Source organism: Esox lucius, chromosome 1 (assembly GCF_011004845.1).
Source record: "Esox lucius isolate fEsoLuc1 chromosome 1, fEsoLuc1.pri, whole genome shotgun sequence".
Classification (NCBI taxonomy): domain Eukaryota; kingdom Metazoa; phylum Chordata; class Actinopteri; order Esociformes; family Esocidae; genus Esox; species Esox lucius.
The window spans coordinates 18,625,135-18,637,790 of NC_047569.1; the positions used below are offsets into that span (position 1 = coordinate 18,625,135).

At 38.6% G+C, this 12,656-nt stretch overlaps 1 protein-coding gene across 1 annotated transcript in view; it reads right to left on the minus strand.

Moving 5' to 3' along the window:
• Positions 1–47: 47 nt before the first annotated feature.
• The window catches only part of srpra (SRP receptor subunit alpha), a 34,838-nt gene continuing 22,229 nt past the window's right edge, over positions 48–12,656 (minus strand). The window contains exons 7-14 of the mRNA XM_010893296.3: positions 11,690–11,808; positions 10,360–10,478; positions 6,999–7,085; positions 6,658–6,830; positions 3,663–3,876; positions 1,588–1,751; positions 1,175–1,273; positions 48–1,006 (exon numbers count right to left, since the gene is read on the minus strand). Of these exons, the coding sequence (XP_010891598.1) occupies positions 878–1,006; positions 1,175–1,273; positions 1,588–1,751; positions 3,663–3,876; positions 6,658–6,830; positions 6,999–7,085; positions 10,360–10,478; positions 11,690–11,808 (1,104 nt within the window). The 3' untranslated portion in view covers positions 48–877. The remainder of the gene's footprint in view (positions 1,007–1,174; positions 1,274–1,587; positions 1,752–3,662; positions 3,877–6,657; positions 6,831–6,998; positions 7,086–10,359; positions 10,479–11,689; positions 11,809–12,656) is intronic.

Sequence of the window (12,656 nt, forward strand, 5' to 3'; positions counted from 1 at the left end):
CATTTATGTGCAAGTACATAATAGGGTAAGGGTTACATGAGACAAAGTTGTTTCAGGCTATCATAGCAGCTTTATTTATAAATGTTTACATTCTCATAAATGACAATTCCCGATAACTAGATTCTGTTATTGCACTACCGCAAATTAAAGACTGGAGAAATGTAAGATTTGTATTTTTGTTTTCAGAATAACAAAGGGGAAGAAATCAAAATAAATTAGAGGCCTCCTAGTGCTCCAGTTGTCCACACTGACTGTAACCGGAGGAGATCATTGAACTTTTTAGAATAAATCATCTTTTGTACCAAAGTCTATATTCACCTTTTGACCACAAACGTGTATGGGGGTGTCCATCCAGAAAGCTTGTGAAATACACAGTAGAGGATAATTACTGGGTGTACTGCTGCTTTTAGATATTTCAGCAAACAGATGGCCACCTGTGTAGTGGCAATGCATCAGGGAGATTGGAGGGATGGGATAGGCACTATGGTCACTAAGCTTTCCTCAGGAATGGGGTGGTGGCTGAAAAGTGTCCGATCCAGCAGCCCTTTAGGCCTTGAAATGAAGGGGGTTAATTTAAACTGTATACAGGAAGTCAAGTGAATGACCAATAGTTATTTTCTATTTGATTGGATGAAAGCGTCTGTGTTTTTCAGTCGTTTCAAACAATTACTTTTGAAATCAGGCCCGACCGTTTACAGATGATGCTTTCTTAGCGCTATTTAGTTTCTGGGATGGAGCAGGGAGGAAGTGTGTGTGTGTGTGTGTCAGTCAGATGATCATGGTTAGAACAGCAGAGACCTGATAAGGTTAGCAAGACCAGACATTTGGTTGGATTTTTCACAACATTGGTGAACATCAAGATTCAGGCCACATCTCTTCAGGCTTTCATAAGAGCACCCACTACAGCGCGGGCATTGAGGCTCCGCAGGTCATTGTAGGTCTGTCCCGTTCCCACAAACACAATAGGCTGGCCTGTGATGTAGGTCATTGAGATGGCAGCGCCAACCTGAAAGGGGTGGGAGTTTTGTCAGGTTTACAGCCACAAACCACAAATCATGAGGGTTTCTGGACTAACACAATTAGATGGGGAAGTACTATAAAAAAATATGTTTCACTTTCTATTAATGTAACCCTTGTCATAACTTTCACAGGCTTCTGTAAGTGACATACAAACCTTGTCATCAATGGTGTCAAACTTGGTGAGAACAATCCCATCAATGAGACGAGGTTTATCTGACATTGAGTGATCTGCCAACGCCTGGTTAAATTTCACCTGAAAATACAGTATCATACTTGTTTGACATGCAAGTGCAACATAAGACATTGGTGCAAATAGGTTTTTGTGTTCATAAATTCACAATTGCCAGAAAAAACAAAAAGTATAAAAGGTGGTGCCCTTTTGTAGGCCAATCTTGACAATACACCGGTTACAGAATATCAAGATTGCATAGACCAAGTACAGCTAAAGCTATAGCCTAATCCAAAATAAGCTCAAATCTGAAACAGATGAGAACTATCGGTCAGTTTGTGACCTAGGGTTTTTGATGCAGATTAAACAGTATTGTGTTGTTGTATAAGGGCTCTCACCAACTGGTCCACAGCTTCATTGCCCACAAGAGCCTCCCCCACAAACAGCACCAGATCAGGCATGTTGACAGCTATCAGCTTCGCCAGAGCCGTCATCAGGGGGGCGTTGTCTTGCATCCGTCCAGCAGTGTCCACCAGCACCACATCAAAGGCCTGGTTACGGGCTGGACAGCGAGAAGGGGGAAACCAGGGAGGATGTCTTTAGTTGATTGAATGGACATCTAACTTGGGTTTATACTGAGCTTATAGACTATATTAGCCATTAAAAAGCATTTGTTAACACCTCCTACAAACTGTATGAGGACAGAGAGAGATATGGCATACTATAGGGCTAGGAAATTGTAGTTCCCTTATCCAATACCATTGCGTTTTTGTCATTTTTCAAATTAAGGACTGAGTGATTCTGGAGATTATGTACATAAAACACAACCAGACAGCTCTGGACATGAGGCTGAAATAATATGCTGGGTTTCACTCTGGATTACAGTGAACTTGTATATGTATGACCTTAAATGCTGAGGCTGCTTTGACACCAAGCTTATGTATACTTGGGCCTGTGTGGCTCAGTTGGTAGAACATAGGGCATATAAAGCCACGGTTCTGGGTTTATTTCACCAGCAATGCTGGTAGGAGTTCACAAAGGGCCCACAGCGCAAGTGTTTGAACAAAACAATCGTTAAGTCTTTTTTTACTTAGGCGACAGCTCCGTGCTTCTTTTAATATTTTTTTAAATTTCAGTTATCAACTAACTATATTAATTATTGTCTACATTCAATTATCAATTATAAACATGTTTTTATAATGTTCCTGCCTTGATCTATTTTTCTCTGCGAATGTACACAGACGTTGATGGGGAACTGAGCTGGAGGACAGGGTATGAAGCAAGTGATCATGTTGTAGAAATCCACCATCTAACGTTCAAATGAACGATCAAATTGAACGAGTCACTAGAAAAAAGACTCGCGAGTACAGAGTCACTACAAAGATGAGTTCAAAACGAACGAATCATTCGTGCACTGCACATCACTAGTGGCAGCAGACTTACAGTCTGTGCTCTCCGTTACCATGGTAACTTTGTTTCAGGAACAGTTGAAAATGTGTGAAATGTATTTAGGGTCACAAGGTTTAACTCGAAATTGAGTAGCAATATATCATGCTAGTGTTTCTAGAAATACTTGTATCCTTTTTTTTTTTGTGGCAATACGTTTCTCCCGCACCGCGTAAGCGTGTATGTCTCTATCGGTGGATGTCCACTGGTCCGGGTCAGACGGATACAATTCATTTGACGGTTGCGCAAAGCAGCTTGGGAAGGCAACGCGACCGTTTGCACTGTTCCGGCTCATCAAGCTGTTGGGCCAAGTTCAATATTATGCAAATGAATCCGGCGTTTATCTAATGGAAAGAGGCTTTCATAAGTCTTTCATAAACAAGAGACGGTCTTCCTTGTTGGTCCGTCGTTGTATTGCAACTGCACCTGTGAAATATATTTTTGCACCATGTGAAACTTTCTGCTACAAACTGGAGGAAAAGGAAATGGTATCGGGGGGTAAGCGCAATAGGGATTGGAGAATGGTGGAGATTGTTGGTGACTCGGGTCAGTTTTATAAGTTAGTTATTTGCAGGCGAATTCGCGCAGGAACAGTGGACATCCATCACCACCGAGGCTCCACTGAAAATGATTTAGCCACCCTGTCCACCGCGAGCTATCTGAAACCACCTATAGCCGTAAACCAAGGCAGAACTAATATAGCTTGCAAATACAATTTAAGCAAATAATAGGCTTGCCTAGTTTTTCTCTCGTTTGAATTAAAATGACTTTTAATGAATATTTTATTTTAGGCTAACATTTTGTCAATAACTGCATAAACACTGCAACCAAGTAAGGTTTCAAAGGTTTCTTGCCCAAGAGTTCCCCTCAGATGTTTTCATCTGCACAAATATGTTTTGGCATGTTTTTATCATTGAGAGGTTTAGTGGGGGAACATTTATTACAGAAGAGAAATAGCGACCCAAGTATCGCTATTATATTTTATTGTGAGGTACCAGGCCATTCCCACACCTATTCCCACCCGTACCATAGGCAATGGCTTCCATGGCAATGCCGGCTGCGTCCTTCCCGTAGCCCTTCTCATAGAGCTGCACCACGGGTCGCCCCCCATGGTCCTGTGGGGGATGCAGGGAGTTAAGGCGGCGCTGGTGGGTACGCAGCTGTTCCACTGCCCCTGCACGGAACGTGTCACAGGCCGCTATCAGTACGGTGAAACCGTTCTCAATCAGCCAGAAGGAGATCTGCACAAAGACAAAAGATGGATATAAAAAAAATCCTGAATATTCTCAATCATAACCATTTTAATTGACTGAATTCCTGATATTTGACCTGTAACTTAAAAAAAAAACACAATCATTTTTGCATGTTGGATTTATATAGTGTGTTCAGTTTATTCTTTGAAAAAGTATCCAACCTTGAAATACTGTTCCTTTTCATAATTGACACTGAATGTCTTTATCTTTTAGCTGGTATCAGTGAAACCCAGTCTCAAGCTGAATGTGTGCAGATATCATTTAGGTTCCTGCAGAAGTTTTTAAATCAGGCAAGTTTACACTTAGTGAACTCTTGTTCAAGATGAGAATGAAGTAAGAGCCGTTACACAGAAAAACATATTGACAATGATTGATCACTGTTAAGGTATGCCAAACAGACATACACAGTAGCCTGGCTACTCCTATTTCTGCCCTCAATTAGTAAGCTACCATTAGTGTACCAAATTCAGTTAGCTAGATGTGTAGTGTACCGTTACTAAAATAATACTTTCTACAATTAAATGAAATAATAATGTATATACAATACATACATACATACAGTTGTGCTCATACGTTTGCGTATCCTGGCAGAAATTGTGACATTTTGGCATTGCTTTTGAAAATGACAGATCATGCAAAAAATCTCTTTTATTTAAGGGTAGTGATCATATGAAGCCATTTATTATCATAGTTATTTGGCTCCTTTTGAAATTATAATGAGAGCAGAAATCACCCAAATGTCCCTGATCAAAAGTTTACATACCCTTGAATGTTTGGCCTTGTTACAGACACACAAGGTGACACACAGGTGAAAATGGCAATTAAAGGTGAATCACAGTCTCCTGACCTTAATATCATCAAGGCCTCATAGACATCTACTACAAAATAGTTCACGCTGTCCTTGATGCTAAAGGGGACAATACACCGTTTTAAGAACTAAGGGTATGCAAACTTTGACAGGGGTCAGTTAATTTCTTTTTGTTTCCATGTTTTGTTTTATGTTTGTGCCATTCTGTTCTGACCTACAGTTATATGTGAATCCCATAAGAAATAAGATGTTTTGCCTGCTCACTCATGTTTTCTTTACAAATGGTACATATATTACCAATTCTCCAAGGGTATGCTAACTTTTGAGCACAACTGTACATATAATGTAAAACCAGAGTTAACTTATCATAGGAAATAAATATACATTTGCAAAATATTTAAAGTACTATTCGGGATCTTCATACGTTAGATACCCCAGCCCCAACAGCCTATCTAGTGTTCTATTATCTATAATTAAGCTGGACCAATGGTGGTTAAGAGAAGGATACATCAGACTGGCACATCTGGGAACTTTGGCTCGCAACATGTTCCCGCCCCTTTTTGGGGGACAACAAATGACACCTGCCATTGACATTCATGTAAAATAGCAGTACTAAACCACACTAATAGAAAACCACCGGAATTACATTGGTTCATAAATAACCCAAAATATATTATTTCAAGTCAATATATGTCCACAATGCCTACCATAGAATGTGCAAGATACATAGAAAATATTAGTTTGGTCCATTAAATAATGTCCATTCAGTCTCCCAGCACCAAACTGGTGCAATAACCCCACTCTGGCCAGAGGTATCCTACCCGGACATCTATTTCTACCTTGGTGAGTCTCCAGGTAAGCAAATTACCAGTGAAATAGTTTACTTTTCATTCCTGAATTGTGCTCTGACAACTGACCTAGCAAGCTACGTTATTTAGGTCGTGCTCTGACAACTGACCTAGCAAGCTAAGTTTGCCCGGCTGCTGTTTAACACCAGTCACTCTGCAGCTAATACGTAGGAGTAGGTGACACTGACAGCAGTACAGCATTACAAAAAAAAGGTAATAGGTGCAAAACGGAATGGCAAGAGGGAATTACCAACAACGACGCTGTAACATATACCTATGTGAAATTACTTGTGATTTGATAAGTGTTAGTCATTTTAATTACAATCATATAGGTATTTCAAAGCAGAAGCTCTTGGCTCACAAACGGGATCTTCTGACAAAACAGGAAGTGGAAACGTGGTTCTTGACTGACAAATTGAGGTTTCTCCATCCTTATTGGATTTCTTGCTGAGTTTCGTATTCTTTGTAGTTGTTGGCACTAAACTTTTCTCGCTTTCTGGCACTCTGAAAATAGCTGGTTTGTTTTCCCCCTCAACTGGGCATGGAGATGAGAGCCTACTCTAGAAGACGCATTACCGGTCCTGTATGAGCTGGCCAATTAGCAGGTTACTCATGTTCATACTTTTGTTGATATGTATATACACACTGTTCTCTTGTTGGGGTATGCCCACACCATTCCAACCAAGAAAAACATTTAGGAAGGAATATATTGTAAGTCATTAAATTTTATTAGGAATCTGTAATTTTAATGTTATACATGCCAAAATATAAATTACAAATAAAAAGATTTAACATGTAGACGACTTGCCATTTGCTGAAATAATGGGCTGTTATTTTTTCTTTCTGGACTTCTATAATTTGGGCAGAGGTAAATCTTAATCGCATCTGCCCCATAAGATTTAGATCTTGATTTGAGAATCGTGCAAAAATGGATACCATTCCAGTTCTAGTCCATTAACAACAGAGTAGGTTATAATCTAGGTACAGGTATAACCTGGAAAGTTCCAACTATGGTCTCATTTGGTTTAATGCATAAAACCCAGTATTAAAATCACAGCCAAAAAAAGGTTTTCAGATAAGAAACAGAACAGTAACACTGGTGGCAGATCTCACCTTGGCCAGGTTAGTTGACTTGCCAACCCCATTGACTCCACAAAAGGTTATTACAAAGGGCCTGCGCTGGCTACGAGCTTCCAGAACATCTCTCAGGATGTCCACACGCCGCTTGGGCTGCAGGATCTGGACCAGGGAGTCCTGCAATGCACCCTTCACAGTTGAGGCCACAGCTAGAAAGTGGGGAAAAGAGAAAGATCCATTAACCTGAAATGCTGTGCAGCACGTTTGTTCTCATGGTTGGAAAACATGTAGTTTACTTGAATCTCTCCACAGGTAAGCACATTCTAATGTTGACATTTCTTTTCTGATCAAACTAGCTGTGTAGACATTGTACTCACTGGTGAAGGTGCCCATAACTTTTCCTTCCAGTTTCTTGGCTACAGAGTCACAGAGCTGGGAAGCAATTTCAGCTGCTACATTCTTAGCTGTCAAAATGTTAGAAATGCATGAGTACATTCCATGAATTATTAATTTCAAACAAAATCAAGACAAAAAAACTTTTTTTATTTTTATTAAAGTGAATCTAAAGAATATTCCTTGGAAGAGGCCCTATTTTAAGACAACTAATTAATCAAATTGACATATCATACACATTAAAACATAAATCACACTCTTAAAGTAGCAGGGGACACACACATTTTGGGAATACATAAGTTTAATACTGGAATACTTCTAGTTATTTTTTGCCACACCCAAAACAGTATTATTGCTGCTGAGGCTTAATCCTGTTCCCCAAATTACCCTAACAGGAAGGTCTATATTATATTTTCTAGTTAAATTATCCAATTTCATAATCACGATTAATCCAATAGGGTAAATGCAGAAATGCAACCCCTTTATTCAACCAATTTATATTTATAGACAGTATATTGCAATAGCTGGATTACAGGTGATAATTGCCATAATTATTTTACATGGCTGAATTGTATGTCACGCAACATATTATTGACAACTTTCTCAATATTTAAGACTGCAGAACAAATACCATATTTGCATTTTAGTAATTTAGCAGATGCTCTAAGAAATAAGTGAAACAACTACCCAGTTTAGAAGTTCATTCTAATCAATAAATTAGTCTAATTTATTATTGTAATTAATACATCAGCAAAGGTCAGTGATGGAAAAAAATATTACAAATAATAGACATAAAACATTAAAAGTTAACAAAAAGACAACAGACAGAGGTGGTGGCAACTATTTGAACTACTCTATGAAAAGGTGAGTTTTCAGATGTTTTTAAACATAGGTACATATTTGCTATCATAGTCTCCAAGTGAAGCTGGTTCCAATCACTGAGGCGCCTGGACAGAGAAGAGTTTTTACAGCATGGATTGGGGACTTCCCGGAAGGGGTGAGACAGCCAAGAACCCAGATGTGGCTGAACGAAGAGCCCAGATAGGAATGTAGGGTTTTGTGCATTGACAGAAGAAATGGAGGAGAAGCTCTTGTTGCTCCATAGGCAAGAACCATAGCCTTCAATCGGATTTCAGCTTCAACTGGAAGTGTAGAGTGCAAAGAAGTAGGGTATAAGAAGATTGAACAACAGGCAGGCTGCTGCATTCTGAATGAGGTGCAGGGGTTTGGTTGCACATGCCGGGAGCCCCACCAAAAGTGAGTTGCAGTAACTCCAATGTGTGATGACAAGTGGTTGTACAAGTACCTGTGCTGCTTCCTGAGTGAAGTAAAATTGTACTCTAGGAATGTTGTAGAGCATGAACCTGCAGGAGAGAGTCACTGCCTTGATGATAGCATAGAAAAACAATGTGTCGTCGAGGGTCATGCCAAGGTTCTTTGCACTCTGGGAGGACAGTGTACAGTGGTCAACCGTTCTGGAGCGGATAGGCCTTCCCGCGAAGTGCAGCTCAGTCTTGTCAGGGTTAACCATGACAAATGATACATTAAACAGCTTCCCATCATAATGTTACATTTTCTAATTTAGTGACAACCATAATAATTTAATTCTAAAAACTGGTAATTAATGATTACACTAAAACCATTAATGAGTGCAGAAACAAAAACCTGAAATTTGCTTTTATAGAGAGGGTAGTAGATGTTTCAAATTAAAAACATGCTGGATATAACGTATTTACATGGGGAGGAGAACGAGAAAGTGCGCCAGTCAAACAAACAGGCCTAATGAAAAGTGCAGAAAAGGCACATTTTGCAAAACAATGTTTTTGCTTTGGTAATTTAAAAATATGCAATTTCAGTAATATACATTCATGTCAGAACCAAGTAAGGAACTAGTTAACTGTTAATAACAAACTTCAGAACCACACCTGCCCGTCATGAAAAGCTGAAATGGAGGACAGCGAGTACACAGTTCCCTTTTATGTTTTTACAATTCCCTAAGCTCGAACCTAGCCTGGTCTGATTACATTCTTTAGAACACAGGCAGAGTCCGGCCCAAGCCCGTGGAGTTCGAGCTGAAACTGCTTACTCTGGGCCAATTTCTGGAGGTAGCAACATGTTAGTTGGTTTTGCATATAAAAGTCACCATATCCAAGCTTTTCAATACCTACATAAGAACTGAAGTGGGGACCACATACACAACAGTGATGGGGAAAAATATTGATAGTTACATATTCAGAGCAGGGCAACAAACCGCTAATTGTTAATTAACTAAGTGAATATTTTTGTTGACAATTTAACATTTAAGTTAACTTTGAAAATCAATTAACTTCTATTACAATTTACTTCAGAAATGTATTTCTCTGCAGTACAATTCTGCATTAGCCTCAAGGCTTTTGTATGAAGGTCGAGGGTGAAAAAAACCCACTTAGGAACCCTCATATTACTTGCGAGCAGCTATTCATGTGTTGTAAACATCATCTGTGATTGGCCAACAAAGAATGTCTCTAGTATCTGTGAAATGGATTGGTCAATAATTTTTATGCTGGGAGTAACTTGGATGTAACAAAAATGGAATAACTTCGCCTTGACGGAAAAGGACGAATGTAATGTAATTTGACTTAGTCAGGAATCCAATGGGGGAGGAAAGAAAAAAAACATGTGCATTTAGTACGATTCTATAATAAAAATGAACATTAATGTTTATTGCTAACTTCCGGTAAATTTTTAAAAATGTAACTGATTAACAGTTATCAAAGTTAACTTCTTGGTTAACAGATTAACCTTTTGATTAACTGTGCTCAGCTATGTACATATTGTAATATTGTCATTAAGTACATTTTAAACGTATGTACAGTATCCTTGCAATATAACTTTTTTCGATTACAAGTGTTACCCCTTACATTTTCCTAATTTTTCAGAACTTTTAGATCATTGACTGTTTAAAAAAAATTGAAATAAACAGTCCTTCATTCGTACATTGTTTACACAATCAAGGTCTTCAACATAAATCCTCCAAATCATAGACTTTCACATTGTCCCCATGTAAAAATATAGATTTCTTATAGTTAATCAAAGAACAAGAGTCACATCACCCAATGGTCTTTTGACATGTCAAGATCAATCACAATAATAAAAAAATTGGTTTAAGTGTTGTTTGGAGATGGGTTGGCACTGTTTGGTCTGTTTCAATGGGCTAGAATCAGTTGCCTTTCCTTTCTTCTAAACCAACTATTTGTTTTAAAGATGAGACTTCTCAAATGGAAGATTTCAGATGGATGGTTGTGTGACTGTTGTTCCTCTTTAAGAATGAGACACTTTATTCAGGGCAAAGAGGAAACAGCATACCAATGAGGTGGTCCCTCATCTTGTCCAGCACTGGCTCCATGTCCTCCTGGCTCAGACTCTTGGAGCCAACCAGGCCCTTGAGCATACCAAACATCCCCCCAAAACCACCCTTTCTGGGGCTGAGAAAAATTTGGGAAAAGGCATAATGTTACATAAAGTCTTTCATATCTCTGCCATGCTACTTATCTTAAAACTTGAGACGCTGAGAAACCAATCTATAGAATGGAAGTATCACAAGTAAGGTTGCCAAGTTTATAACATGTTTGTATAAACAACAACATTATAATAATTCTAATAATGAATACTGAGGATGCACCATTTTCAATGAGTACTGAACTTTATCTGCCGATACCATATAAGTACTGATACTGCCATTTTTATTTTGTTGACATGCTATGATTGCCATAATTATTTTAATTTACTGAATTGTATGTCATACAACTTTTCATTAACAACTTTCTCAATATTTAAGATAACGGAACTTAATCATTTAAACATCAAATCTTATTCAAATATTTTTAAAACACTCGGCATTTGGGGAAATTCTGCAGCAATGCAGAATGGAAAAGTGAATATTTATTGGACAAATAAGTTACTGCAGTGAAAAAGGCATGTACCAAACTGACAATTTATACAAGCATTTTCATATTGGTATTTGATTAAAATCATAAAATTTCATGCGAATTGACAAGCTAAGCTTGTTGAAGAAAGTGGCACTAGAAAAATGGTAGGCTCTTTGGGGAATAGCCTATCTAGCTAAATGGAAAAGCTGTACAAAACATTAAAGTACAGATAGACTAGCTATTTATCAATTAATCCGAATAGATTGAGATTATAAAACCAATAGTGAAAAGCGATGTATTTTCTATTAGCCTAATATCGATTTGGTGCATACATATACAACCAGAAATGTCGAAAATCCAGCAGAAATAATCGCAACATAACCGTAAACAGTTTTATATCAGGTTTACTATGACGTAGCTATGGTTGTAGCCAGCGACGTTTTCTTCTATCCTGAACTAATCCTTATGCATAATTTGGAGTCCTCTTGCTTGGAAATCCACGTCTCTCACCACTACGCTATGTAAAAAGGGTGGCTCGGTTGGTCGATGACTCACTCATTTACTCAGTAAGAGACTCTCTCTTCTTGGCCGGCTCCTTTTACGTGGTCCGGCAAAAATATACATAAATATACACAGTACGTTGACAGCCTTAATAGAATTGCAACATATATCATATGACACCTAATTAAATATGGTAAGAATTGGTACTGTGAGGTCCTTGGCTATTCCCTGCCTATCTGAAATGTAAAATAATCAATAGGTATTACCTTTTCCTGCTAGTGTCAGCAATGACCACCCTCTCCTCTTCTTCCTCCACTTCATCATCCTCGCTTGACTCGTAATCCACGGCAAGCAAATCACCCTTCATCGAACTCAGCTGCATCCCCTGGTAACAACACTAGGGTTTATTATGTTTGTGGTACCTAAAATTAAGCACTTCTACACCATCTGGGGCTTATAATCAGAGGTACCAACAGAGCATCCCTGAAGGCCATATTATATACAATTTAAACCAGAATAAATGCTGCACACACAATAGTTTCAATAGCCAAATTATAGTGAGAGCAGGGATGTCACGAGAACTGATACTCACAATTCTGAAAACATGACGGTACTCATTTTTGTACAGTAACGTAGGTACCGGGGATCCAACACGTGAAAGATGGCGGCAAGTGCAGCTTCTTCCCCTCGACTTGTCGAAAGGAAAAACTTTCCGACACCAGTCGTGTATGGAAGTAAATTTGCGTTTGAGGCGGATGGTCAGTGAGTAATAAATTCGCAAAAAACATTATGCAAACGGTTCTTTCGAACATTCGAGACTAAATTAAACACGTCCAACTTGCAAAGCACCTTAAAGACAAAACATCCCGATTTATTTAACTAATTCAAGGTGCGTGAGTTTCAATTCATGTTTCATTAACAACGTATCCAAAGTGTTATCCTTGTTATATACTTATCCTGAAATACACGTTTGTTTGAGACAGTTGGCATTGCTGTGTTGCCTATCCAACTATGTTCCATACGACGTTTGCAATGGCTAAACAATAAAGGCTACCATGTTAAGGCTAACGGATCAGACTGTGTCATCAAAATATAACGTTTGCGTTTTAAATAAATATTTCCGGAGTAATGATCTGTCACCATGTCAGTAAATTATAACTACTGTTTGCACTCTGAGGTGTGTGTTGTTTTCTTACAGTTATTCAGCTGATAAATCAAAATGTTCCTTTCACA